The sequence below is a fragment of the Capricornis sumatraensis genome, chromosome 14 (genome assembly GCF_032405125.1).
Source record: "Capricornis sumatraensis isolate serow.1 chromosome 14, serow.2, whole genome shotgun sequence".
Taxonomy (NCBI): Eukaryota; Metazoa; Chordata; class Mammalia; order Artiodactyla; family Bovidae; genus Capricornis; species Capricornis sumatraensis.
Window position 1 is genome coordinate 62781335 of NC_091082.1, and position 27451 is coordinate 62808785.

At 36.9% G+C, this 27451-nt stretch overlaps 1 protein-coding gene across 2 annotated transcripts in view; it reads left to right on the forward strand.

The window, feature by feature from the left end:
* The window catches only part of RABGAP1L (RAB GTPase activating protein 1 like), a 721006-nt gene that overhangs the window by 87231 nt on the left and 606324 nt on the right, over window positions 1–27451 (forward strand). For both annotated transcript variants that reach the window (XM_068986467.1, XM_068986468.1), the window contains exons 4-7: window positions 2491–2701; window positions 7604–7778; window positions 14445–14602; window positions 16568–16678. In XM_068986467.1, coding sequence (XP_068842568.1) covers window positions 2491–2701; window positions 7604–7778; window positions 14445–14602; window positions 16568–16678 — 655 coding nt within the window. The remainder of the gene's footprint in view (window positions 1–2490; window positions 2702–7603; window positions 7779–14444; window positions 14603–16567; window positions 16679–27451) is intronic.

Consider the following 27451-nt stretch of genomic DNA (forward strand, 5'->3'; position numbering starts at 1 on the left):
AGATAGAGAAAGCTTCTGACATAGGCATCAGAAGGGGGTAGAAAAAGTACCCCTATTTTTGACTTTTTAAAATACCAAGTTTAGATATTTTTCCCTTTCCTTTAAACAAGTTATAGATATGTAAGATAATACTTTGAGAGATCTGAAGTATAAAATGGCCAATTCCAGAACTCATAAGGTAGGATAAACATTAAAATAAATGAAAACACAGAGAGACCTAAATTTTTTAAAATTTGAAAACATTCACTGGATCATTGAAAAAGCAAGAGAGTTCCAGAAAAACATATATTTCTGCTTTATTGACTCTGCCAAAGCCTTTGACTGTGTGGATCACAATAAACTGTGGAAAATTCTTCAAGAGATGGGAATACCAGACCACCTGACCTGCCTCTTGAGAAACCTATATGCAGGTCAGGAAGCAACAGTTAGAACTGGACATGGAACAACAGACTGACTCCAGATAGAAAAAGGAGTATGTCAAGGCTGTATATTGTCACCCTGCTTATTTAATTTATATGCAGAGTACATCATGAGAAACTCTGGGCTGGAAGAAGCACAAGCTGGAATCAAGATTGCTGGGAGAAATATCAATAACCTCAGATATGCAGATAATACCATCCTTATGGCAGAAAGTGAAGAACTAAAGAGCCTCTTGATGAAAGTGAAAGTGGAGAGTGAAAAAGTTGGCTTAAAGCTCAACATTCAAAAAACTAAGGTCATAGCATCCGATCCTTTCAGTTCATGGCAAATAGATGGGGAAACAGTGGCTGACTTTATTTTTTTGGGTTGCAAAATCACTGCAGATGGTGATTGCAGCCATGAAATGAAAAGATGGTTACTCCTTGGAAGGAAAGTTATGACCAACCTAGACAGCATATTCAAAAGCAGCAAAACTACTCTGTCAACAAAGGTCCGTTTAGTCAAGGCTATGGGTTTTCCAGTGGTCATGTATGGATGTGAGAGTTGGACTATAAAGAAAGCTGAGTGCCGAAGAATTGATGCTTTTGAACTGTGGTGTTGGATGACTCTTCAGAGTCCCTTGGACTGCAAGGAGATCCAACCAGTCCATCCTAAAGGAGATCAGTCCTGGGTGTTCATTGGAAGGACTGATGTTGAAGCTGAAACTCCAGTACTTTGGCCACCTGATGTGAAGAGCTGACGCATTTGAAAAGATCCTGATGCTTGGAAAGATTGAAGGCAGGAGGAGAAAGGGACGACAGGATGAGATGGTTGGATGGCATCACCGACCGAATGAACATGGATTTGGGTGGACTCCAGGAGTTTGTGATGGACAGGGAGGCCTGAAATGTTGCAGTTCATGGGGTTGTAAAGAGTCGGACACGACTGAGTGACTGAAGTGAACTGAACTGAATTAATTTGTTTTAATTGGAGTACAGTTACTTTACAGTTTTGTGATGGTTTTTGCCATACATTGACATTAATCAGCCACTGGTGCACATGTGTCCCCCATCCTGAACACCCCTCCCATCTCCCTCCCCACTCATCCCTCTGGGTTGTCCCAGAGCACTGGCTTTGAGTGCTCTGCTTCATGCATCAAACTTGTACTGGTCATCTGTTTTACATATGGTAATATACATGTTTCAATGCTATTCTCTGAAATCATCCCACTCCCACATTCTCCCATAGAATCCAAAAGTCTGTTCTTTACATCTGTGTCTCTTTTGCTGCCTTGCATATAGGGTAGTTACTGTCTTTCTAAATTCCATATATCTGTGTTAATATACAGTATTTATATTTCTCTTTCTGACTTATTTCAGTCTATTTAATAGGCTCCAATTTCATCCACCTAGAACTGACTCAAATGTGTTCTTTTTTTATAGCTAAGTAATATCCCTTTGTGTATATGTACCACAACTTCCTTATCCATTTGTCTGCTGATAGACATCTAGATTACTTCCATGTCCTAGCTATCGTAAACAGTGCTGCAGCGAACACTGGGGTACATCTGTCTCTTTCAGTTCTGGTTTCCTTGGTGTGTATGCCCAGCAGTGGGATTGCTAGGTCATATGGCAGTTGTATTCCCAGTTTTTTTTTTAAGGAATTTCCACATTATTCTCCATAGTGGCTGTACCATTCTCACCCTTTTCTCCACACTCTCCAGCATTTATTGTTTGCAGACTTTTTGATGGTGGCCATTCTGACTGGCATGAGATGATACCTCACTGTGGTTTTGATTTGCATTTCTCTAATAATGAGTGATGTGGAGCATCTTTTCATGAGTTTATTAGCCATCTGCATGTCTTCTTTGGAGAAATGTCTGTTTAGGTCTCTTGCCCACTGTTTGATTGGGTTGTTTGTTTTTCTTGTATTGAGCTACACAAACTGCTTGTATATTTTGGAGATTAATTCTTTGTCAGTTGGAGACCTAAATTTTATTTGCAATTTTTTCATTTGTTTTTGGACAATAGGTGAAATTATACTGGGAAGTTTTACATTAACTTTTGGGTGTTTCTTTTTTTCTTTCCTCAGAAATTTCTACACCCAGACCATCTTCTCCAAGTGAAATACCTGAAGAGGATAGTGTTTTATTTAACAAACTGACCTATTTAGGATGTATGAAGGTTTCTTCCCCACGTAATGAAGTGGAAGCTTTACGGGCAATGGCAACTATGAAATCTTCCAGTCAGCATCCCTTTCCTGTTACTCTGTATGTGCCAAATGTTCCAGAAGGTTCTGTGAGGTAAGCTCTAATCGTTTTTTTCCACCCTTAGACACGTATGAAGTTTTTTTTGGATAGTGGTGATAATATTTTATCATGAACGAGGCCATGGACTTACTTTGACTTCACTTTTACTCTGTAGCTGTGCAAGGCAAACATGTTTAGGTTTAGATTGTATTCCTTATTTGCTTGGGGCATTTGTAAAATTTGCTTGGAATACTAAATGCACCTGTAACTAAAAATATCTATAATTTGTGTTTTACCTTGTCATTTAACAGTGATTCAGAAAATGACTATTCCCTAGATTTTAAGCTCTTTACATCAGACTAGAAAGACGCTAAATGGCTTTTTCTCATATGCTTTGCTGGAGTAATTTTTAATGTTATCTGAATCTTGAATTTCTTTTTTCGGCCTGGCTATATTTATTTGTTTTGCATAGTATCTGGAATGAATTCATCACATTATTAGTTGGAGAGAATTACGGCCAGCATATGTGGTGTGTTGTGCTCTGTGGATATGTAAATACAACCCATTTATTTTATTTGGGCTTCCCTTCTGGCTCAGACAGTAAAGAATTTGCCTGCAATGCAGGAGACTCACGTTTGATCGCTAGGTTGGAAAGATATCCCCTGGAGAAAGGAATGGCTGCCCACTCCAGTATTCTTGCCTAGAGAGCTCCACAGACAGAGGAGCCTGACAGGCCAGTCCATGGGGTTGCAAAAGAGTTGGACAGGACTGAACAACTAACACTTTATTTATTATTTTTACTAGAGTATAATTGCTTTGCAATGTTGTGTTTGTTTCTGCTGAACAGCGAAGTGAGTCAGCTATATGTTGAACCTTGAATTTCTTTAAATGTAAATCAGATACTGTTATTTTCCTACATTTAGCCTATCAGTGTCCTCCAGTCACACTTGTGATTATTTTTGAAGTTCTTTCTTACCATGTCTGGCCCTTATGATCTGGTTCTACCTGATCATCTCTCCCACCCTCTCTGTTCTCTCGCTTCTGTCACTACATGTACTTCATTTGCTCTCTTCCTGTCATAGTAGCCTCTTTGTCCTTTCTCAAAGGTAGTCATGAATCCTGCCGTAGGACCTATCAGTCAGGAGTCCTCCCATGGGGCTTTTGTGTGGCCTCTTTACTTTGCCCAAACAAGCTTTCCTTGGTTTTCCAGTGACTCTTTCACTTCTGTCCAGTTTCACCTCAAGAAACCTTTTATTGAAAGAAGTCTTTTTTTTTTCTCCCTGTTTTTCTTAATAGGATTTACTTTTGAGAGTGATTTTAGGTTCACAGCAAAATTGAGCAGAAAGTACAGAGATTGCTCATATCCCAGATAGGCACCCCCACCTTCCCCAAACACACACTTCCCTCAGCATCAACATCCTCTTCCATGTGGTACATCTGTTACAGTTGATGAAACTACACTGACATATTTTAGAAAGTCCATGGTTTACCTTAGGGTTCCCTCTTGGTGGTGTACATGCTGTGAGTTTGGACAAATATACAATGATATGTATCCAGCATTAGAGTATCACGTAGAGTACTTTCACTGTCCTGAAAAATCCTGCCTTCTGCCAGTTCAGTTGGCCCTTCCTGCAGCCCCTGGCAACCGCTAATCTTTTTACTGTTACCCATAGCTTTTGCATTTTCCAGTAAATTATATAGTTGAAATCATGTAATAAATAGCCTTTTCAGATTGGCCTCTTTTACTTAATATTAGACATTTAACTTTCTTACATGAATTTTTGTGGCTTGGTAGCTCATTTCTTTTTAGTGCTGAATAATGTGCTATTGTCTGGGTATACCACAGTTTATTTATCCATTGGCCTATGGAAGGATGTTGTGATTGCATCCATGTTTTGGTGATTATGGATAAAGCTTCTTTAAACATCTGTGTGCAGGGTTTTAACTCATTTGAATAATACCAAGGAATGTAATTGCTAGATCATACAGTATGATTAGTTTTGTAAGAAACTGTTAAACTATCAAAATAAACCTCCTTTGATCTTATCATAACCATCCTTCTTTGTTTTCACTGGGCCTTTTTCCCTTCAAAGAACTTTTCTTTGCCTTGATATTACAAATTTATTTGTTTGTTAATTGTTTCTCTTCCTTGCTAGAATGTCAGTTCCATGGAAGCAGGTTACTGGTATTTCTTCCTGCTGCAGCTTCATTGCCTGGAGCAGTTTTGGTCCACAGCAGGTTTTTAGTAAATATTTGCTGAATGAATCCATAAATGAACCAAGTCTAGGAAATTAGGTTAAATGTATCTTCAGTTCAGTCACTCAGTCGTGTCTGACTCTTTGCCACCCCATGGACTGCAGTACACCAGGCTTCCCTGTCCATCTCCAATTCCCAGAGTTTACTCAAACTCATGTCCGTTGAGTCAGTGATGTCATCCAACCATCTCATCCTCTATTGTCCCCTTCTCCTCCCACCTTCAATCATTCCCAGCATCAGGGTCTTTTCAAATGAGTCAGTTCTTCACATAAGGTGGCTAAAGTATTGGCCTGTACTATTCTCTGAAGGCTGATTTAAGTCTTTTTCAAAACCTTTCTGATTTGCCTCATTCTCTAAAGTTTAAAATGTGGGAAAAGCACTAAGTACCAAAATAATAACAATACAAATTTACAAGATTTTGGTAAAAATGCATTGATTTTTCAGGAAAGGGTTTTGTAGATGGACTGTTTGTATAATATCTCTTATAACTGTCAAAATGCCTTTCACTGTTACCTGTTGAATTTCACAGTGCCAAACATGCCTTAACAAAGATTTAAGTGTTTTGATTTGCCTCTCTATTCCTAATGGGTACCCCTTAGTTTCACCACTTCAGATCCTGAAGTAGTCTTGAGGTTTTGGATCAATGCAAAACCTTAGGATTTATGCAGGGAAAGTGAGAGAAATATTTGAAAAATTCCACAAATTCCTTTTACCTCTTAAATTTCATTAAGTTCATCTTTGGAACCACTCTGACCTTTTTTAGGGTAAGAGAGGTCTTTGTTGAACAATGAATGACCTGGGACTTAGATAAACAGACAGGTAGTGCTTTAAATAGAAAAGAAGGAGAAGGCAATGGCAACCCACTCCAGTACTCTTGCCTGGAAAATCCCATGGCTGGAGGAGCCTTGGTAGGCTGCAGTCCATGGGGTCGCACAGAGTGGGACATGACTGAAGCGACTTAGCAGCAGTAGCAGCAGCAGCATGCAGTTACAAGCATAATGTAGATGGATCCTAAACTACATATCATGTGTAATTCATAAATGAGATTGTGTTTACATAAAGAAGTGATCCTCTTAAGTGTAGAATTAATGGACTTTTAGATATGCAGATGACAACACCCTTAGGGCAGAAGTGAAGAGGAACTAAAAAGCCTCTTGATGAAAGTGAAAGAGGAGAGTGAAAGTTGGCTTAAAGCTCACCATTCAGAAAACTAAGATCATGGCATCTGGTCCCATCACTTCATGGGAAATAGATGGGGAAACAGTGGAAACAGTGTCAGACTTTATTTTGGGGGCCTCCAAAATCACTGCAGATGGTGATTGCAGCCATGAAATTGAGACGCTTACTCCTTTGAAGGAAAGTTATCACCAATCTAGATAGCATATTGAAAAGCAGAGACCTTACTTTGCCAACAAAGGTCCATCTAGTCAAGGCTATGGTTTTTCCAGTGGTCATGTATGGATATGAAAGTTGGACTGTGAAGAAAGCTGAGTGTGAAAGTATTGATGCTTTTGAACTGTGGTGTTGGAGAAGACTCTTGAGAGTCCTTGGACTGCGAGGAGATGGAACCAGTCCATCCTAAAGGAGATCAGTCCTGGGTGTTCATTGGAAGGACTGATGCTAAAGCTGAAACTCCAGTACTTTGGCCACCTCATGTGAAGAGTTGACTCATTGGAAAAGACTCTGATGCTGGGAGGGATTGGGGGCAGGAGGAGAAGGGGACGACAGAGAATGAGATGGCTGGATGGCATCACTGACTCGATGGACGTGAGTCTGAGTGAACTCCGGGAGATGGTGATGGACAGGGAGGCCTGGCGTGCTGCGATTCATGGGATAGCAAAGAGTCGGACACGACTGAGCGACTGAACTGAACTGAACTGACACAATATCCTTTCTGTGTTGGTGCTTGTATTTAAGACCGTAAATCTCATCAGCTTTTGCACAGTTAATGTCTCTATTAGAGTCTTTAGAAAAGTATCTTTTATGGTTAATAAAATGTAAAGACTACACCTGCTATTATACTAGCTTTCATTCTTACATATTTTCACAGGGAACCTGTTTTAATGAATTTATTTTGAGAAGTTTTAAATCAAATTCTACGTCAGGATTTTACATTAATGTCCAATAGGTGTTTAGATTTGTTCAATGTTAAAATAGGTATTATGGTAACTTCCTCATCAGTTAAATTACTAATTTAAAGTATAACATGTTTTTTATTAAGGAAAGCTAACTTATAGAGAAGTTTGGCTGAGAATAGACAACTGTTAAGGCCCTTTGTTGTACAGAATTCTGTGCTTTAATAAATCATGATGTTGTAATAGGAAAAAAAAATACATAGAAATGAGCTCTGCAGGGATGGTTTGTTCTGTTTTTTTCTGGGTGTTTCTTTTGCTATAACAGAAGAAGTGTAGTATTTAGGGATGGGTGACATTAATTTTACCAGGCAGTGTATCCTTGGCTTTGAGATGAAATGAATTGGATCATAGGACACAAAAGTGAAGTAATTATGAAAAGAAGATAAATGATTTGTGTGTGTGTGTGTGTATAATAAAAATATGAAGAGAATTTGTTTTCTTGGATTATTATTAGTACCAGTTTATTTTTGTGATTTTAAGATAATTGTATGTTACTGGCCTAATAAAACTGCCTTTGTTCTTTGCTAGTTAATATTTAATCTCATTTCTCATAACTGTTTTGCAGAATCATAGACCAATCCAACAATGTGGAGATAGCATCTTTTCCAATTTATAAGGTATTGTTCTGTGCACGTGGCCATGATGGGACAACAGAGAGCAATTGCTTTGCGTTTACAGAGAGTTCCCATGGTTCTGAAGAATTCCAGATACATGTCTTCTCCTGTGAAATTAAAGAAGCAGTAAGTATAATATTTTGTAGCAATTTGCTATTGAGATGACTCAGTATTTGATTTGAGTCAACTATAGTTGAAATCAAATCAACTATTTGATTTCACTGTCAAATAATTTAGTATGTATGACCAAACACCATGTTACATAATAAGTTTGGAGTATCTTTCTAAATAGAAAGTTAGTATTTGTGATGGCATAGAATGAAATATGGAAATTTAAATCTGGTTATTCTGTGCTCTGAAGTGGTACTCTCAGTTTAACGTACGTAAGAGAAAAATCCCACTTGATCAGCTGTCCTCCCATCCCGCCATGGTAGTAATTGCTCAGGCTTAGAAGGGAAGAGTATTTTTGCCCCTCTTTTATTGTTTTGCCCAAGTTGGTTGTTCTCTGTGACTTTAAAAGATGTCTATAACAATACCTGTTTCTCTACTGAGCCTTCCACTTAGATATTGCACTGAGACTGTGTTATAGATCTCTGCGGTTTTCACTTGTGATCATTTACTATGTGCATTTGTTCAGAGGCTGGCTCTTGTTCTATAAAACTGTTTTAATTGTAAATGCAAATGCTCCTATTCAGCAGAACTGTTTGAAGATGCCATAAGTTCCTCACACTAATGGTTAAATGTTAGTTTATTTTTAGACTCAGAGTCAAATGGCTGTTACATATATACATGGGGAAATTGCTTTCTTTTTGGTATCTGTTGAATTCTTCTCAAATTAAAAATAAGTTGCACTTTTAGAACTTTGGTAATTATACAATAACTTTTAGAGGCATTAATAAGTGGGTTTGGATGGACAAATCTCAGGTGTGTTTGCTTTTGGAAATATAAATTGTCAGCAGAAAATGCTAAAAGCAGCAGTTACTCTGTTTTCTCTTTACTGTGAAACGTAAATAAACCATTGTATTAACAGGAGTTCTGAGAGTTTATTTCTGGCCACAACATGGGAACTCATAGAAATGTATATTTCTGTGTCTGATACTAACCATGAGCAGTATGTCACTTATGCCCTGGTGATCAATTTTATTTACACTGAAACAAACATGTGCAGACATAGAAGTTCTCTGTCAGAACTGTGCCCATGTAAGGAGTTCAGATTGTTTTGTTTGTTTGTTTTAGGTAGTTCTAAATTTATCTAAAATAGTTCTGTTTTATCCATGTGTGTATGTTGCGTGTATATAAATATATATATAAATAGAGATACATATATCAATACATATACCAGTGTGTATACATATATACATGTACTGACTGCTTGGCAAAGTGTATGATAGAGTGAATGAGTACAAGTGTGTCTGGTACATAGGAGACAGTGAATATAAATATGTTGAAAGAATGTTTGTGTATTTGTGAATTAGGGGGTCTATTTCTGATCCTTACAACTCCACTACAGAGGTGGGGAAGCAGATGGTAGAATCCTGGCATTTCATGTTGGCAACCATCATTTAACATTCCTGTGTGGATTGTGGATAATTGGCACTCAACAATTAAAAAAAATGAACTTTGAAGAATTGGAGAACCTGCTTCTTGGAGAGGCAGAATCACTGCTATGGAAGGAAATTGAAAGGCACCTGGTTGCAAGCATTTTTTATAACTGTGATGGTATGAAACTCTCTTTTTGGATTATAGCATCCACTTGTTTATGTGGGGGGTTATTTGTCATCTTAAGAGCTTTAATAGTGGGTAAGCAGTGGATAAAATGGGGGGATTCTCGGCCTATTTTGGGTATAGTATTAAATAGTATATTTCTAGAGAGGGTATTTGGTACATGTAGATTGTGAGAAAGTGATGTTCCTGTATTTAGTTTTTTTTGAGTAAATTTTTCAAAGAGTTACATTCTGGAACATTGATGGTAAAATTGTTTGGAGAAAAAATACTTGACAGTCATCATTCAATTGTATTATGAGCGATCATTTCTAAATACAAATAACCCAGTATAGACATAGGGCTTATGCCAGGCACTGTGTTAAATACTTACTTGATACTCATAACATCTCCATAACAGAGATAGTATTTGTTTAGACTAGTGATCTTACACTTCTCTTTGCCTGGAGCAGTTATAGATTATGCCTGTTGTCTAAGTATATTATTAAAGCCTCCATTTTATTCTCAAAAGTGTTCTGGTTTGGGTGATAAATTGGTTACCATTTCCGTATCCCAAGTCTAAGATAATAGATAATAAAGCTGGTTTTCAGAGGAAGTATATGATTCTGAAGACCCACATATTTTTCAGTAATAACTTTCCTGTTACTTTATTATAAAAAGTAAATGTAGATTTTTACCTTTCAGTTATGCTTTATAAAGGGATATTTTGGTCATTTCAGCAACCTTTGGGTTTTACTCATGCCTTTTATAGAAGGTGTCTGATATCTTCCTGTCTCCTCTCAAAAAATAATGACTTGCCCTTTGTCGCATTTACTGATTATCTGGTTCCCAGAAGTTTCTTGTTCTATGGTGAAGGGACAACATTAGTTCTTAGTATATGGGCCCCTCTTAATGGGTACAGACAGTTGGCAAAGATAGTTCTGGGACAGACGACAGATGTTCTTACTGCTTAAATATGTACCATGTACAATGTCGCTAATTTGTTTTCCATTGTTTGCAGAGTCCCTGGATGAGATTTGAAGAAGTTTGTCAGTTAAAAGCAAGAAGACAACTTCTAAACAGAAAGTTGCAGCATGGCTGCCACTACCATTTGTCACTGTGATATGCTCTTATTTCACCATAAAATTCCACAAGCAGCAGATACCAGCTGTGGTAGAGGGGAGGCCCAGTGTGGGTGATGGCTTTTTTGGACCTGTGACATGAGAATTAGGGTTTCCCACAGGAGGGTTAGGATATATTTGATCTGTTACCCTGGATATTCTTCTGAGGGACTCTGCTGGAGTGGATGTTAATTGTCTATGGCAAAAGAGTTGGGGGAACCACCCAGAAGTATCTTAATGCTGATGATCTTTGTAGAGGGAACATTCTGGTGAAGAATTGCAGACAAAGCCTAATATCAGAAAGCATAGTGAAAAAAGCCATAAAGGCACTTATTCTTGTTGAATCTTTGTGGATATATTATACAACGCTGTTTTTAAAGATACAGTTAAAAATCTTAGTTGACTCTTTTAAGAATTTATTTCTACTAGTCAGTGTAGCTGTTTCCTTCAAAACGGATTTTTCTGTTTGTATGTTATACTTACTAGCAGTTCTCAGTGTTGTATTTTAGAACAGGTTGTTACTATCTTCTGTTAAAGGCATTCAGCTGTATTTTATGATAAATACCAAGAATATCATTAAGAAGATCTTTATTCTTAAAGCTCTGGTTTTTCTTGGGATTGCTGATACACCACTACATAAAAGAAAACATAATTCTTTAGAAAATATTGTTTCTTAACATATTTATTGAGATGGTATTTTAGCAAAATGCCTTATTTTGGAAATTAATTTGGAAGTTGTATTGTTAGTGTTTTTCTCAAATAAGTTGATTTTTATTATTAAAAAATTTCTTATTTGATAGTGCCTTTTTTTTGTTCCTTTCAGTAGTATATTTGAGCAAGTTTTAAAAATTTTAACACATACCTTTCTGGGTATTCTTTTATAGGATGACTTTTCTACATTTATTTTTTGAGTGAACATTTTCTTGATGCTTGTTTTTAAAAGAGATGATTCTCTTTCACCATTATCAGTGAAAAGGCTTTATTTTAGAAGAATTGGCTGTGTTATTTAAGTAAATATTTTGTCTAATAGTATTTCTTGGACTGTTAACATGTACTACATATTTGAAAATTTGGAAACTACTGAAATACCAAAGAAAGGTTACTCAGAATTCCGCCAGAATTAAGATTTTGGTGTATCTCCTTTCCACGTATCTTCCTGTGCCCTTTTCCCCAACTCTTCAAAAACAACAGCCACCACCCCAAGAGATAGTTTTGTGTTTAACCAGTGCTTTCTATAGGTACTGCCTCCTGGGGAAAAATTGTACTGTATTATTTGTTAATAAACCTTTTGACATCTGCAAAGAAAATGCCTGTTCTAGATTTTGTGTGTGTGTGTGTATTTAATAGTGTGATGCATATAGAATATTTTCCATGGTATTATGTCTAAAATTTTCTCTTCATGATGAGATCAGTTACCCAATTTGTTCCAATAACTATAGATACTGATAATCATTGTCTTTTAAGCCACTCTACCTTACCCATTCTTGGATCATCATTCCAGCTTATTCACAGACTGTAGAACTCACAAATGATTTTAACCTTGTTGGAAATAACAACTTCTAAGACATAGTCAGGATTAAATACAGGAGTGGATTAAATTGTTGTTAATGTACTGTTGAGTCCTTCCTTCAAAAACAGAAAGTTGTAGTCTTATTCCACTCCCTCCACTCCCATCATTCTCTGCTACTCTGGCTCCACCCCATATACTTAGGTTTTTAAAAAAGAAATTCCTGACCCTTGCCCATGCTTTAGAATTTGCCAAGTTCTTTGACTTTTTTTTGGTGTGGACTCAAATGGCAGGCTTGCTGATAGCTCTGATACAAAGAAAATGAAATGACTATAGGAGAGAATAATAAATATGGTTAGGGTTTAACTCTACTAATGTATCAAAAATTATAGGTATTCTGTTTTCACAAATAATGTTTTCTTAAAAATATGCTTAAAATTTGTTTTGTTTTCTTCAAAATTTATAAAGTAAATGATAGACTTCACATTGTAATTGAAGTTAGGAACTGGGGAGTACTCAACTGAAAAAGTTTAAAGTGCCTATTTACACTTTACCTTGTAGGTATACTCTTTAGTGACTTATTTCCACCATGTTCTTTGATTCTGTTGTCCTTAACACTTAAATTATTGCACTAAGTGAATTAAAGATCCACTTGAGACTGAACATACCTGCTTTTGTGTTACCTAATGATTCCTTGCCACTCACCCCAAGCACATTCAACTTAACCTGTGCTGAAACTTAAGCTCCATGTTCATTGTTGTATCCCTTGCCCCTAAAACAAATACTTAATACACAGAAGACACTGAAAGAATATTTGTTGCATGAATAAGTGAATTTATCATTGGCTTAGTTGTATAAAATTTGAAGTATAAAGTTTTTATTAATATCAATCCTTTGTTGCTTTATTTTTACTTTTTATATAAAATTATAATAGCATTAACATTTTATAAGCAGTATTATACAAATATGATGCTGTTGCTGAAGCTCAACTTTGGGATGACAGGCAGCATTCTTATACAGTTAAAATGTATAAGTCAGTTAATTTAGATAACTGTTGATTTGGCCCTGGAAAGGCAGTTAGGGTAATGATTCAGTACTTAGGTATAAGTGTGGCTGCTGGAAGTTTTTGAAGTTTGTGATTTGGTGTGTATGAGAAAAGGTAGGATATAAGAATGTAGCAAAAATAGAAAATTGAGGAAGGACATCCATACTTTAGGAAGTTCTGTTAATGAGAGTGCTCTTACTTCAAGTGAATTATAAAGTATTATAATCTTAGACTAACACTGAGAGTAATTTGAATTCACTTTATCCAAAGTGAAGGGTTTGTTAATATTCAGAGAAGTCTCTTTACTAGTACCTTCCAGTGTGAGATTTTGAAAATATTACTTTTGTTTAAATCATTCTTATTTCATCTTGTTTTTATTTGTTCAATGTGTGGGTGACCTGAGAGATTTGAAAGGTCTTTTGTGCTTCAAGAATACAAATTTGAGATGATATGGTACTTCTTTTGAAACCAAGGAAGAAAATAATCTCTGGAAGATTGTGAGATTTAGAGTGCTCCTCCATATTAGGGGAGGAGAGTAAGTCATTTATAATATATATATGCATATTTATATATCAAGTAATCACCAGAGTGGCTTAATACTAATAAATAAAAACGTTTCAGATTCATTCATTTTGTGACACATTTATATAGCAACAGTATTGGGAAACAACACTGGAAGCTCTTTAAATCATGTTGCCATGTTTTGTTTCATTTTGCAAAGAACAGAGTTTATTGTATGGCTCAGGATCTAGCCCTCTGAAGCTGAGGGAAGTGAAAGGAGAAATTGACAACTTGGGCTAAAACCTCATTTGTGTGTGTTCACCAGGAAGATTTAGATACTAGCATCATTCTAGTAATTGTTTTAGGATTCATTCTTTTCAATATAGTATCTTATGAGTCCTAGAAACATCTATGTCCTAGAAACATCTATAAGTACATGCAACTTCTTTTGTGACTTTAAACATCTTTATTATGCTGTTTATTAAATGCCAGATTGAAAGAAACAAACTACAGTTGACCCTTGAACAGTGTGCTGGGGAGGTGGAGTGTATTAGGGGCACTGACCTGCTCAGTCAAAAATTCATGGGTAATTTATACTTGGCCCTCCACTGTTCCACATATGCTGATTCAACCAACCGTGGGTCATGTAGTACTGTAGTATTTAGTGTTGAAAAAGTATAAGTGGACCTAGGCACTTTAAACCCGTGTTCTTCAAGGGTCAACTGTGTGTGTCTGTGTGTGTGTATACACTATATGTTACAAACTCTCTCTCTCATATGTATCTATATGCTTACCATATATCTTCTTTGTCTATTAAGAACATTGTGACCTTGGGAAATTATAGATTCAAGAATTAGAGGTGATGAAAATGCAGTTAAAATCTTTGTCTAATATTATTTCCACTTTTATTCTTTTAGGTAAGCAGAATTTTATATAGTTTCTGTACAGCTTTCAAACGATCTTCTAGACAAGTATCTGATGTTAAAGACTCGGTTATTCCTACCCCCGACAGTGATGTGTTTACCTTCAGTGTCTCGTTGGAGGTAAAAGAAGATGATGGAAAAGGAAACTTTAGGTGAGATTATTTGGAAAAAATAAAAATTAGTATTGTGTCTGAAATATAATATTGACTAATATATAGGTTCCAGAAATTATACACTGTTGTTATAAAGCTTTGGGATGATACAGAAAAACTTCATTGGCAGATGCATGGTTCACTTTTGTCAGGCTTTTCAGATAGTTTATGTAAATTATTTTCTTGATATTTTAAAATACTGATATACTTACTATAGAAGAATTAGTAAAAGTAAAATTAGAATAAAATTTTATGGTCTTGTCAGCAATAATCACTTTAATTATTAAAAATAATTTTTAATATCAAAAATGTAAAATTATTTTGTCAAAATTCTTAAAAATACATTTTATTTTATCACAATTTTATCAAAAATATTTGATACTAGGGTGTACTTTTTAAACTTATTTTATATTGGAGTACAGTTGATTAACAATGCTGTAATAGTTGCAGGTGTACAAAGTGATTCAGTTATCTGTATACAAGTCTCTATTCTTTTTCAAATTCTTTTTCCATTTAGATTTTTACAGAATATTGAACAGTGTTCCTTGTGCTATACAGTAGGTCCTTGTTGGTTATTTTAAACATAGTACGTACATGTCAATCCCTACTATCCCTCCCCCTCCACCTCCAGAGTGTATTTTATACAGTTATATATACATATATATATGTAGTTTTTTCTTTTAACTTCATGATGTAAGAATTTTCCCATTAAAATGTTTTCATTTATTTATTTTTTTAATACTTACTTGGTTGCGTCCTGTGGGATCTTGTCTTATGGGCTCAGTAGTTGCTGTATGTTTGCTCTCTAGTTGTGGCATGTAGGTTTAATTGCTCCATGGCGTGTGGGATCCTAGTTCCCAGACTAGGGATCAAACTCGTGTTCCCTGTATTGCAAGGTGGGTTTTGAACCACTGGACACCAGGGAAGTCCCTAAAATATTTTAAATTAGAATTGTTTTTAATAGTTGTCAGTAGTATTTTGTATGATTTGACCATCATTTAATTAACTGTTTCCTTCTGTTGTATATTTGGAATGTTGTTCTTTAGTTTAAAAATAGGCAGATAATAAGAAATAGTTATACTCTTATTGATCACCTATGTGATTACTTTGCCTTTGTTTCTGACAATAATTATTAGGTAGGTATTTTATCTTTTTTTTTTTTTAAGTTATAGAAATTGAGACTTAGGTCAAATAAGTGACTGAAAGTATTTTTCCTTTTCAGATAAGACAGCTTATATTATAAACACTTACTGTTTTAATGGACTAATTCTTAAGAATTGTCAGTCTGGCCTAGGCTAGAATTTAACTTGCCCTGATCTATTCCTCTTTGTTCATCTTTTATTTATATTTTCTTGGATTTGTCACAGTCATCTCTAATTCTGGATGTTTAAAAGTAAGCTCTTGTTCTCACTTGTTTTGCCTTGAATTTAACTGTGTTAAAAGCATTCATAACCATATAACCCGCTAAACCAGAAATACAACAGTTTTAAAATTAAATAAACCATGTTCCCAAATTTGTTAAAATTTAAAAACTAAAATTTGAAATGATGTAATTTAAAAAGTTTTGATTTAAAATATACTTATGGTTACAAGGGGGAAAGTGAGGGGAGATAAATCAATTGGGAGAATTGGGGTTGGTATATACACACTGCTATATGTTAAAAAGACAACTAATTAGAACCTACTGTATAGCAAGCACAAGGAACTCTACTCAGTACTCTGTAATGACCTGTATGGGAAAAGAATCCAAAAAAGAGTGGATATATGTATATGTATAACTGATTCACTTGCTGTACACCTGAAACTGATAGAACCAAAGTTTGTTATTTACTTTGTGTCAAGGTGAAAGTTTGATATATCTTAATAAGGTTGTTAAATACTCTTGTTTCATTCTAACCTTGAAATAGATGACCATTTTATTGTTTTTAATTATTGATCATTTCTGTTCTTTTTTGCATTTTTCAGTCCTGTGCCTAAGGATCGAGATAAATTTTATTTCAAATTAAAACAAGGAATAGAGAAGAAGGTTGTGATTACAGTGCAGCAACTTTCTAACAAAGAATTAGCTATTGAAAGGTAAGCAGCTTGCTCCTACATACTATCCAAAACTTGTATTGACATTGTTATTGTTTCAAGAGACATACTATCAAATCTCTGCTGTGTTACTTTCTGGCTTTTCACCATGTTTCAGTTTCTCCATTTAAAAATGAGAATGAGAATAATAATGTTTTCTCCTCTTAAATAAGTTAGATGAAACTGGTTCATTGAAAATCTCAATTGATGGGGGTAAATAAACATGAAATGGCTTTATTTCTTCAGTAGTAACTGTTTCAATCCAATTAGGGCTTTTTCTTGCTCTTCCTTATTTACATATAGTACAGACACCGTCCCTTCTTAATCATTTTTGATTATTAAAAAGTCCATTTATTTACTGATATTTTAGAATCTTTAAGAGATTTGTATTTTAAATATATAAACACAACCATACATACATACACATGGGTGTGCATGAATTTCTATATTTATTTCTGTGTTTAATTTTTGTTAGCAGTAGATACAGCAATGTGTTAAACTTTTTATTTGGAAAAAATTTCAAATTTACAGAAGAGTTAAAACAATAAAATTAGTATAGAGAATACATGTGTACTCAGAATCACCTACTAATAACGTTTTATCCCATTTGCTTTCCAAACATTTTCTCAGTCTATATCTCAATTTTTCCTTCCTTACACACACTCATAGACACACACATGCACACACCCCCCCACACACTCCCACACCGAAAAACATGATTGGTTTTCTGAACAGTTGAAGAGTAAGTTGTATATACCATGATGCTTTTCCCTTGTCTACTTCGTTAGGAAATGTGTCTTTACTAGGAAAACTACGGGTAGGGCTATCTCTTACGTAACCACATTACATGTATCAACTTCAGTAAACTTATTTTCCATATAATACTTTTTATCTAATCTACTATTTGTCTCTGATTTTGCCAGTGAACCCAGTAATGTCCTTTCCCCCCCATCCAGTTTGGGATTCACATTAGGGTCAGATACTGCATTTAGCTGCCATACGTCTTTAGGTTTCTTTAATTTTGAAAGATTTCCAGAGTCTTTGTCTTAAAACATGGACATTATTGAAGAATACATCTCTTTTCCCTCTTGTTAATATGACATTGCTCAGTTTGGATTTATCTAATATTTCCTCATGATTCAGTCAGTTCAGTTCAGTTGCTCAGTTGTGTCCTACTCTTTGCGACCCCATGAATCGCAGCACGCCAGGCCTCCCTGTCCATCACCAACTCCCAGAGTTCACTCAGACTCACGTCCATCGAGTCGGTGATGCCATCCAGCCATCTCATCCTCTGTCATCCCCTTCTCCTCCTGCCCCCAATCCCTCCCAGCATCAAGAGTCTTTTCCAATGAGTCAACTCTTTGCATGAGGTGGCCAAAGTACTGGAGTTTCAGCTTTAGCATCATTCCCTCCAAAGAACACCCAGGGCTGATCTCCTTCAGAATGGACTGGTTGGATCTCCTTGCAGTCCAAGGGACTCTCAAGAGTCTTCTCCAACACCACAGTTCAAAAGCATCAATTCTTCTGCGCTCAGCTTTCTTCACAGTCCAACTCTCATATCCATACATGACCACTAGAAAAACCATAGCCTTGTCTAGACTGATCTTTGTTGGCAAAGTAGTGTCTCTGCTTTTGAATATGCTATCTAGGTTGGTCATAACTTTCCTTCCAAGGAGAGATGCAGATAATTTATTGCTGCATTGATGATTTCTCTCCTTCACAGTGTATCACATGTGGAGGCTCTAGATAACCATCTGTCCCTTTCTTGTGATGGTAATTTTTGATTTCCAGCCAAGATGTCTGATTTCTCCACTGTAATTCCTTTTTTCTTTTTTTTTCCCCCTCCCCCTTTGTAACTAGTAAGCAGTTTGTTGGGAGACCCAGGAAAATATCTTGCTTCTCATCAAAACTTTCTGTTTGGTTTTGGTTCTCATCAAATCAAAATTTGCTCTTGGGTTTAGCTTTCATTCATAATTCTTGTCTGAACCAATCTTTATCATGATGAATGCAAAGTGGTAATTTTCCATCTTTTGCATTTTCTCGAGGCAGCCCTTGACATTTCTCCTGTAAGCCAGACCTCTCCCTTTTTTTTCCATTTATTACTGTTTGTTTTTGATATTCACTCTTGAATTCTCTCTCTCCTGAAATAGTTCATGATTCACTGTAGTGTTTAATTATCTAGGTGCTCAAATTGTCCCAGAATTTGCCAGGATCCCAGTCAAACCCTTTGTCTTTGAAAAATTCCCTGAGCACTTCCCTTCTGGTGTAATAAAAGGCATTTCTATTTGGCATAACAAAGGGCATTAACCAGTTTGTAGTATATGAATAACATAGGCAAAGAAGTGTTAGGTGTTAAATAATTTAACTTTAAACAAATGGTAGTTACAAATATTGAAGTTTTATGATTAAATGATATATTATGCCTGTACTATAGAGGCCTGTACTATGCTTGTATATAAAGCAGTCCTTCCTTTTACTAATGAGAAGCTCCAAGATGGATTAATTTGAATATAGAAACCTTGGTGAATATAGGTGAAATAGTTGAATGCCTATTTATGTTTTCATTGTTAACTTAAACATTTATACATACATTTAAAATACATTGCACATAATAATTACTTAGAAATGTTGCCTTTGCCCATATTCTCATATTCATAAGGCAGCTTGATTCAGGCTCTTCTCAATAATCTTTGACATTAATGCCTTCATCATTACTTAGCTACTTTTTGAGTAACTTTTAGGCATCTTTCCAGAGCGTAGTATCTCAACTTCTGCCAAAGTTGTTTGAGATGAAGCACTTTTTGAATGGTATATATTGCTTTCATTAGAAATTTTTCTAAACCAGATGTACTTGTTTGTATAACAGTAGAATAGTTTAAAAAATTCATTCCATGTATAACTACTTAATATATTGCTTTTATTTTAACATAATTAATGTAGATGGTAATGTCTAACAACCATGTGTTCATATACTCAGCAATACTTACCAAATTTGTTGTTTTTTTTTGCTTCTTTTTTCACACATCTGTCAGATGACCTCTAAACATCCAAACTAAACGTGACTGAGATTGCTTCTGGCTAATGGGACTTGCCCAAGCAATACTTGGTTTCACACAGCAGACAGAATTTTCTATGACGTGGGGTGTTTTTCAAATACTTGAATTTCCATTTTTTTTTTAAGAAACCCTTGCTTTTTATTGGATTATATTTGTGTTTAAATCACAAAATGTGAATAGTGGAATTTAAGGTGATCCAGTAGGTGGCAGTCTTGTCAAGGGAATTCTTAACCTCTGAATTTTAAGCACTGCTGTCGACAGAGTTCATTTGTAGTATAAAGACATCTGTGTTAAAGTAAATACTTCAGATCACATAATTTTGGCTTACCTTCTGAGATGGAAAGTGATTTATCATTTTTAAAAACAACTTCTCATTATGTGAAATGTACAACATACACAAAAGTAAAAAAATAATATATTGAACCTCAGTGTACCCATCACCCATTCTGGATGCTAATTTGCAATATTTGGGGTTTTAAAAATGATAATTTTTATTATGAAAAATTTATTTATCTGTGAATTCAAGTTCAAGGATTCCTTCAGTTCAGTTCAGTTGCTCAGTTGTGACCGACTCTGCAACCCCGTAAACCGCAGCATGCCAGGCCTCCCTGCCCATCACCAATTGACAGAGTCTACCCAAACTAATGTCCATTGAGTTGGTGATGCCATCCAACCATTTCATCCTCTTGTCCTCTTCTCCTGCCTTCAATCTTTCCGAGCATCAGGGTCTTTTCAAATGATTCAGCCCTTCGCATCTGGTGGCCAAAGTATCGGAGTTCCAGGTTCAACATCAGCTGTTCCAAAGAACACCCAGGACTGATCTCTGTTAGGATGGACTGGTTGGATCTCTTTGCAGTCCAAGGGACTATCAAGAGTCTTCTCCGACACCACAGTTGAAAAGCATCAATTCTTTGGTGTTCAGCTTTCTTTATAGTCCAACTCTCACATCCATACATGACTATGGGAAAAACCATAGCCTTGACTAGACGGACCTTTGTTGGCAAAATAATGTCTCTGCTTTTGAATATGCTATCTAGGTTGGTCATAACTTTCCTTCCAAAGAGTAAGCGTCTTTTAATTTCATGGCTGCAATCACCATCTGCAGTGATTTTGGAGCCCAGAAAAATAAAGTCGGTCACTGTTTCCCCATCTATTTGCCATGAAGTGATGGGACCGGATGCCACGATCTTAATTTTCTGAATGTTGAGCTTTAAGCCAACTTTTTCACTCTCCTCTTTCACTTTCGTCAAGAGGCTCTTTAGTTCTTCTTCGCTTTCTGTCATAAGAGTGGTGTCATCTGCATATCTGGGGTTATTGATTCCAGCTTGTGCTTCTTCCAGCCCAGCATTTCTCATGATGTACTCTGCATATAAGTTAAATAAGCAGGGTGACAATATATAGCCTTGACGTATAAGGATTCCTTATGTGTAGATAATTGTATATACCATTTGGTTTTGACTGCTTTGTAGGCAAGTTCAGTTCAGTTTAGTTGCTCAGTCATGTCCAACTCTTTGTGACCCTATGAACAGCAGCACGCCAGGCCTCCCTGTCCATCACCACTTCCCGGAGTCCACCCAAACTCATGTCCATCGAGTCAGTAATGCCATCCAGCCATCTCAAGCTCTGTTGTCCCCTTCTCCTCCTGCCCTCAATCTTTCCCAGCATCAGGGTCTTTTCCAGTGAGTCAGCTCTTTGTGTCAGGTGGCCAAACTATTGGAGTTTCAGCTTCAACATCAGTCCTTCCAATGAACAGCCAGGACTGATCTCCTTTAGGATGGACTGGTTGGATCTCCTTGCAGTCCAAGGGACTCTCAAGTGTCTTCTCCAACACCACAGTTCAAAAGCAAGTACTTGTACGCAAGTACTGTGTCATTTCTCCCAGAATCTCCAATATCTGGCACCATGCTAGGAAGCAATGCTTTATAGTTACATAGTCCTTCCTTAGAAGTTTCTCTGTGCTGAGCACTGTTCTAGATGCTGCCTATGAGGTGTAGATGCTGCCTATGAGGTGTAGATGCTATTGTCTTCATTATACAGTTAGGGAAATTGAGGCTAGAGAGGTTAAATAGCTTTCTCGAGGTCATACAATCAAATACCAACTACCACATAAATATTCTTACTCTGGTCTTTTTAAAAACTTGTTGAGTAAGTGAATAAAAAGTATATAAAGATTTTATAAAGTTAGAGCATTGACTAAATTCACTGTAATTTGTAGAGAATAATAGAATGTTGTACCTGATAGACTCCTTGTTTAGAGGATATGTGAAGACTGTTCTCATGTTTGAAGATTTGTTGTGTTCATGTTGTTTTGCTTTTTTCAAACACTCATGTTAGATTTTACATATTAAGCTTTATTTAGGAACTGGACATAAGAAAAAAAAACATTAACAGGCAACATTTATTGACTTACTGTAATGGCCATTGTAAAATTTAATTGTCATAACAACGTGAGAGCGATATAATAATTATTATCCTGTTTTTTTTCAGAAGATGAAACAGAAACTTAATGAAATTAAGTAACTCAGTCAGTTGGCCAGAAACTAATAGAGCCAGGGTTTAAGCCAAGCCATTTAACTTCTGAGTATATACTTTTAAAGACTGTATCCAATTAAATTTTGTTTATATGCTAAATTTAAAATTAAACCAATTAGAAAATAAATGGATTGGTATTCTTTGGTGTTTTTCCAGTGGAATTTGAAAGGGAGAGTATACCTGGGGCATTCAAGTGATTGCTCAGTGATTTCAAACCCCAGGGCACCTTGCCCTGGGAGAAAAGCTGATTGATTTGTTTAGGAGAAGACCAACAATAACAGCTGAGGGGTGAAAGCAAGATGATTGTAATCTGAAATGTGTGAGATGAGCAGCCTAAGCCTAATTATTGAGAGGTTCCAGTTAAAATGTCAAAGCAAATCCAATCAGGTCAAGCTCTTCTGGTGTTTCCAAAGTGGAGATGGCAATCTTCTTTGTCCTTCTCCAGCTGATATTTTCATGGATTTTGGTCTCACCATGTGTAGAAATACTGCAGAAGATTTTCTTATATACCCTGAAATTGATATGGATTTTAAAGCTTTGTCTAGTATTTGAAATACACTATATACACGATAAGTAGCGTTATTGCATAGTACCCACTTCGATGCTTTGATGGATCATTGGTTATGCTACTGCTGCTGCTAAGTCTCTTTAGTCGTGTCCGACTCTGTGCGACCCCATAGACGGCAGCCCACCAGGGTCCTCTGTCCCTGGGATTCTCCAGGCAAGAATACTGGAGTGGGTTGCCATTTCCTTCTCCAATGCATGCGTGCTAAGTCGCTTCAGTTGTGTCCGACTGTGCAACCCCATGGACAGCAGCCCACTCGGCTCCTCTGTCCATGGGATTCTCTAGGCAAGAATACTGCAGTGGGTTGCCATTTCCTTCTCCAATGCATGCGTGCTAAGTCGCTTCAGTTGTGTTCAGCTGTGCGACCCCATGGACGGCAGCCCACCAGGCTCCTCTGTTCGTGGGATTCTCTAGGCAAGAATACTGGAGTGGGTTGCCATTTCCTTCTCCAATGCATGCGTGCTAAGTCTCTTCAGTTGTGTCCGGCTGTGCGATCCCATGGACGGCAGTCCACCAGGCTCCTCTGTCCATGGGATTCTCTAGGCAAGAATACTGGAGTGGGTTGCCATTTCCTTCTCCATTGGTTATGCTAGATAGCCAAAAAGTGAGTGGGGAAAATTTCAGTTTTTGTTGTATTTGTTTTATGATTAGTTGATTTTTGCTAAGTATTACGTCTTAATTTGTAATAAAATGATTCAGGGAAAGTAATACCATACATGTTTGGAAAACTAGCCTCTTCACAGTTCCTTAACAAGAAGTGGAGTTGTAGTGATGGTAATTTCAGACTTTGTGGAAGGTTAGCTGGGGAGGGATTTTGGCTTCATGGTTTATGTCTGTCAGATCACTTTGTTCTCAGGGATCTGCCATGATGCCTGATGTGTGAGTCGGAATGAAGTACTGATATAGCAAGCAAGTTGTAATGGCTAGATTTGTTGTAAGTATGCAGCTTCATTTGTACTGAGTAACATAAGCCATAAGCTAGGAGGAAAATATTTCCGTGGGTTACTTGTATCTGATCCTAATTTGGGAGAGTACAATCATTGCATATACATTTATATATATATAATATATATATATATAAAACACATCATTACTAGACGGCAGTTTGATCATTTGTAGAGTGATTCAGAGATGTGCCAGTTTTGATAATAAATTGTTTCAGTTTTTAATTTGTGCTTGCTGGCTTAACTCAAAAGCTATATAATGAGAAGTTGATGTAACTATAGTACAATACACAAACTAGAAAATTGACATTGGTATAGTCTATAGATCTCTGTTGGAGCTCTTTTTGAATACTTTTGTAAATCATATATACTTCTATAATAGAATAATAATTTCTTGTTTTTCTAGTGGCAAAAGACCTTTACTTAGCTTTATTTAACTTCAGGTGACTGATCAAGATAGTTGTGGACAAAGAGGCTATCAGGTCCTAGCTGAGAAGAATTCCAGATTGTTCAAATGCGGTGATTTTTTTGAAAATTGAAATATATTTGACATATAACACTGTGTAAACTTAAAGTGTACGACATGTTGATTTAATGTTTATATGTTGTAATATGATTGCAGTTGTAGCATTAGTCCCTCTGTCGCATCACATGTTTATCAGTTATTTCTTTGTGATTGGAATGATTAAGGTCTAGTCTCTTAACAGTGTTGTCTATTTTAACTACAGTGTGTGTTAGATCTTCAAGGCTTATTTACCTCTGGTTACAAGTTTGTACTCCAAAACAACATCTCTCCTATTCCCTCACTCCCCAGTAACCACCAGTTTATGCTCTGTTTTTACGAGTTTGACTTTTTTAGATTCTTCATATAAGTGATATCCTGCTGTTTTGTCTGTCTCTATCTGGCTTATGTCACTAACATAATGTCCTTAAGACCCACTTTTATTGGTGCAAATGGTGAGATTTCCTTCTTTCTCATAGTTGAATAATATTCCCTTGTACACCCTTTCTTTAAAAATTAATTAATTAATTAAACTTTTTTTTGCATTTCTTTTCCATGGGGGTGGTCTTGATCCCTGTCTTCTGTACAATGTCACGAACCTCCGTCCATAGTTCATAAGGCACTCTTATCTATCAGATCTAGTCCCTTAAATCTATTTCTCACTTTCACTGTATAATCATAAGGGATATGATTTAGGTCATACCTGAATGATCTAGTGGTTTTCCCTACTTTCTTCAGTTTCAGTCTGAATTTGGCAATAAGGAGTTCATGATCTGAGCCACAGTCAGCTCCTGGTCTTGTTTTTATTGACTGTATAAAGCTTCTCCATCTTTGGCTGCAAAGAATATAATCAGTCTGATGTCGGTGTTGATCATCTGGTGATGTCTATGTGTAGAGTCTTCTCTTGTGTTGTTGGAAGAGGGTGTTTGCTATGACCAGTGCATTTTCTTGGCAAAACTCTATTAGCCTGTGCCCTGCTTCATTCTGTATTCCAAGGCCAAATTTCCCTGTTACTCCAGATGTTTCTTGACTTCCTACTTTTGCATTCCAGTCTCCTATAATGAAAAGGACATCTTTTTTGGGTGTTAGTTCTAGAAGGTCTTGTAGGTCTTCATAGAACCATTCAACTTCAGCTTCTTCAGTGTTTACTGGTTGGGGCATAGACTTGGATTACTGTGATATTGAATGGTTTGCCTTGGAAATGAACAGAAATCATTCTGTCGTTTTTGCGATTGCATCCAAGTACTGCATTTCGGACTCTTTTGTTGACCATGATGGCTACTCCATTTCTTCTAAGGGATTCCTGCGCGCAGTAGTAGATATAACGGTCATCTGAGTTAAATTCACCCATTCCAGTCCATTTTAGTTTGCTGATTCCTAGAATGTCAACGTTCACTCTTGCCATGTCCTGTTTGACCACTTCCAATTTGCCTTGATTCATGGACCTGACATTCCAGGTTCCTATGCAATATTGCTCATTACAGCATTGGACCTTACTTCTATCACCAGTCACATCCACAACTGGGTATAGTTTTTGCTTTGGCTCCATCCTTTCATTCTTTCTGGAGTTATTTCTCCACTGATCTCTAGTAGCATATTGGGCATCTACCGATCTGGGGAGTTCCTCTTTCAGTATCCTATCATTTTGCCTTTTCATAGTGTTCATATGTTAACTTATATGCAGAGTACATCATGAGAAATGCTGGGCTGGAAGAAGCACAAGCTGGAATCAAGATTGCTGGGAGAAATATCAAGAACCTCAGATACGCAGATGACACCACCCTTATAGCAGAAAGTGAAGAGGAACTAAAAAGCCTCTTGATGAATGTGAAAGAGGAGAGTGAAAAAGCTGGCTTAAAGCTCAGCATTCAGAAAACAAAGATCATGGCATCCGGTCCCATCACTTCATGGGAAATAGATGGGGAAACAGTGGAAACAGTGTCAGACTTTATATTTTTGGGCTCCAAAAACACTGCAGATGGTGATTGCAGCCATGAAATTAAAAGACACTTACTCCTTGGAAGAAAAGTTATGAGCAACCTAGATAGCATATTTAAAAGCAGAGACATTACTTTGCCAATAAAGGTCTGTCTAGTCAAGGCTATGGTTTTTCCTGTGGTCATGTATGGATGTGAGAGTTGGACTGTGAAGAAAGCTGAGCTCCAAAGAATTGATGCTTTTGAACTGTGGTGTTGGAGAAGACTCTTGAGAGTCCCTTGGACTGCAAGGAGATCCAACCAGTCCATTCTAAAGGACATCAGCCCTGGGATTTCTTTGGAGGGAATGATGCTAAAGCTGAAACTCCAGTGCTTTGACCACCTCATGCGAAGAGTTGACTCATTGGAAGAGACTCTGATGCTGGGAGGGATTGGGGGCAGGAGGAGAAGGGGACGACAGAGGATGAGATGGCTGGATGGCATCACTGACTCAATGGACCTGAGTCTGAGTGAACTCCGGGAGATGGTGATGGACAGGGAGGCCTGGCGTGCTGTGATTCATGGAGTCGCAAAGAGTCGGACATGACTGAGCGACTGAACTGAACTGATTGATTTATTTTTGGCGGTGCTGGATCTTCATTGCCATGCAGTCTTTTCTGAGGTTGCAGCAAGGGGGCTCCTCTGTAGTTGTGGTGTGCAGGATTTTCATAGCAGTGACTTCTTGTTGGGCTCTAGGTCACGTGGACTTGCGTAGTTGTTGTTATGGGCTCAGTAGCTGCAACTTCTGGGCTCTAGAGCACAGGCTCAATAGTTGTGCCTGGGCTTAGTTGCTCCATGTCATGTGGGATCTTCCCAGACCAGGGATCGAACCTGAGTCTCCTGCATTGGCAGGTGGATTCTTTATCTCTGAGCCATCAGGGAAGCCTGTTGCCACATCCTCTTTATGTATTTGTCTGTTGCTGGACACTTAGGTTGTTTCCATATCATGGCTATTGTGAATAATGCTGCAATAAACACAGGTGCATTTATCTCCTTGATATCCTGTTTTCATTTCCTTTGGGTATATACCCAGAAGTGGAATTGCTGAATCATATAGGAGATCTAGTTTTAACTCTTTGAGCCGCCTTCATTTTGTTTTCCATATTGTCTGTACCAGATCCACTTTTATTGTTGAGTGTATCTGTACCAAGATTTATCTTGAGTGGATCTGTACCAATTTACATTCTTGACTTACATTAGG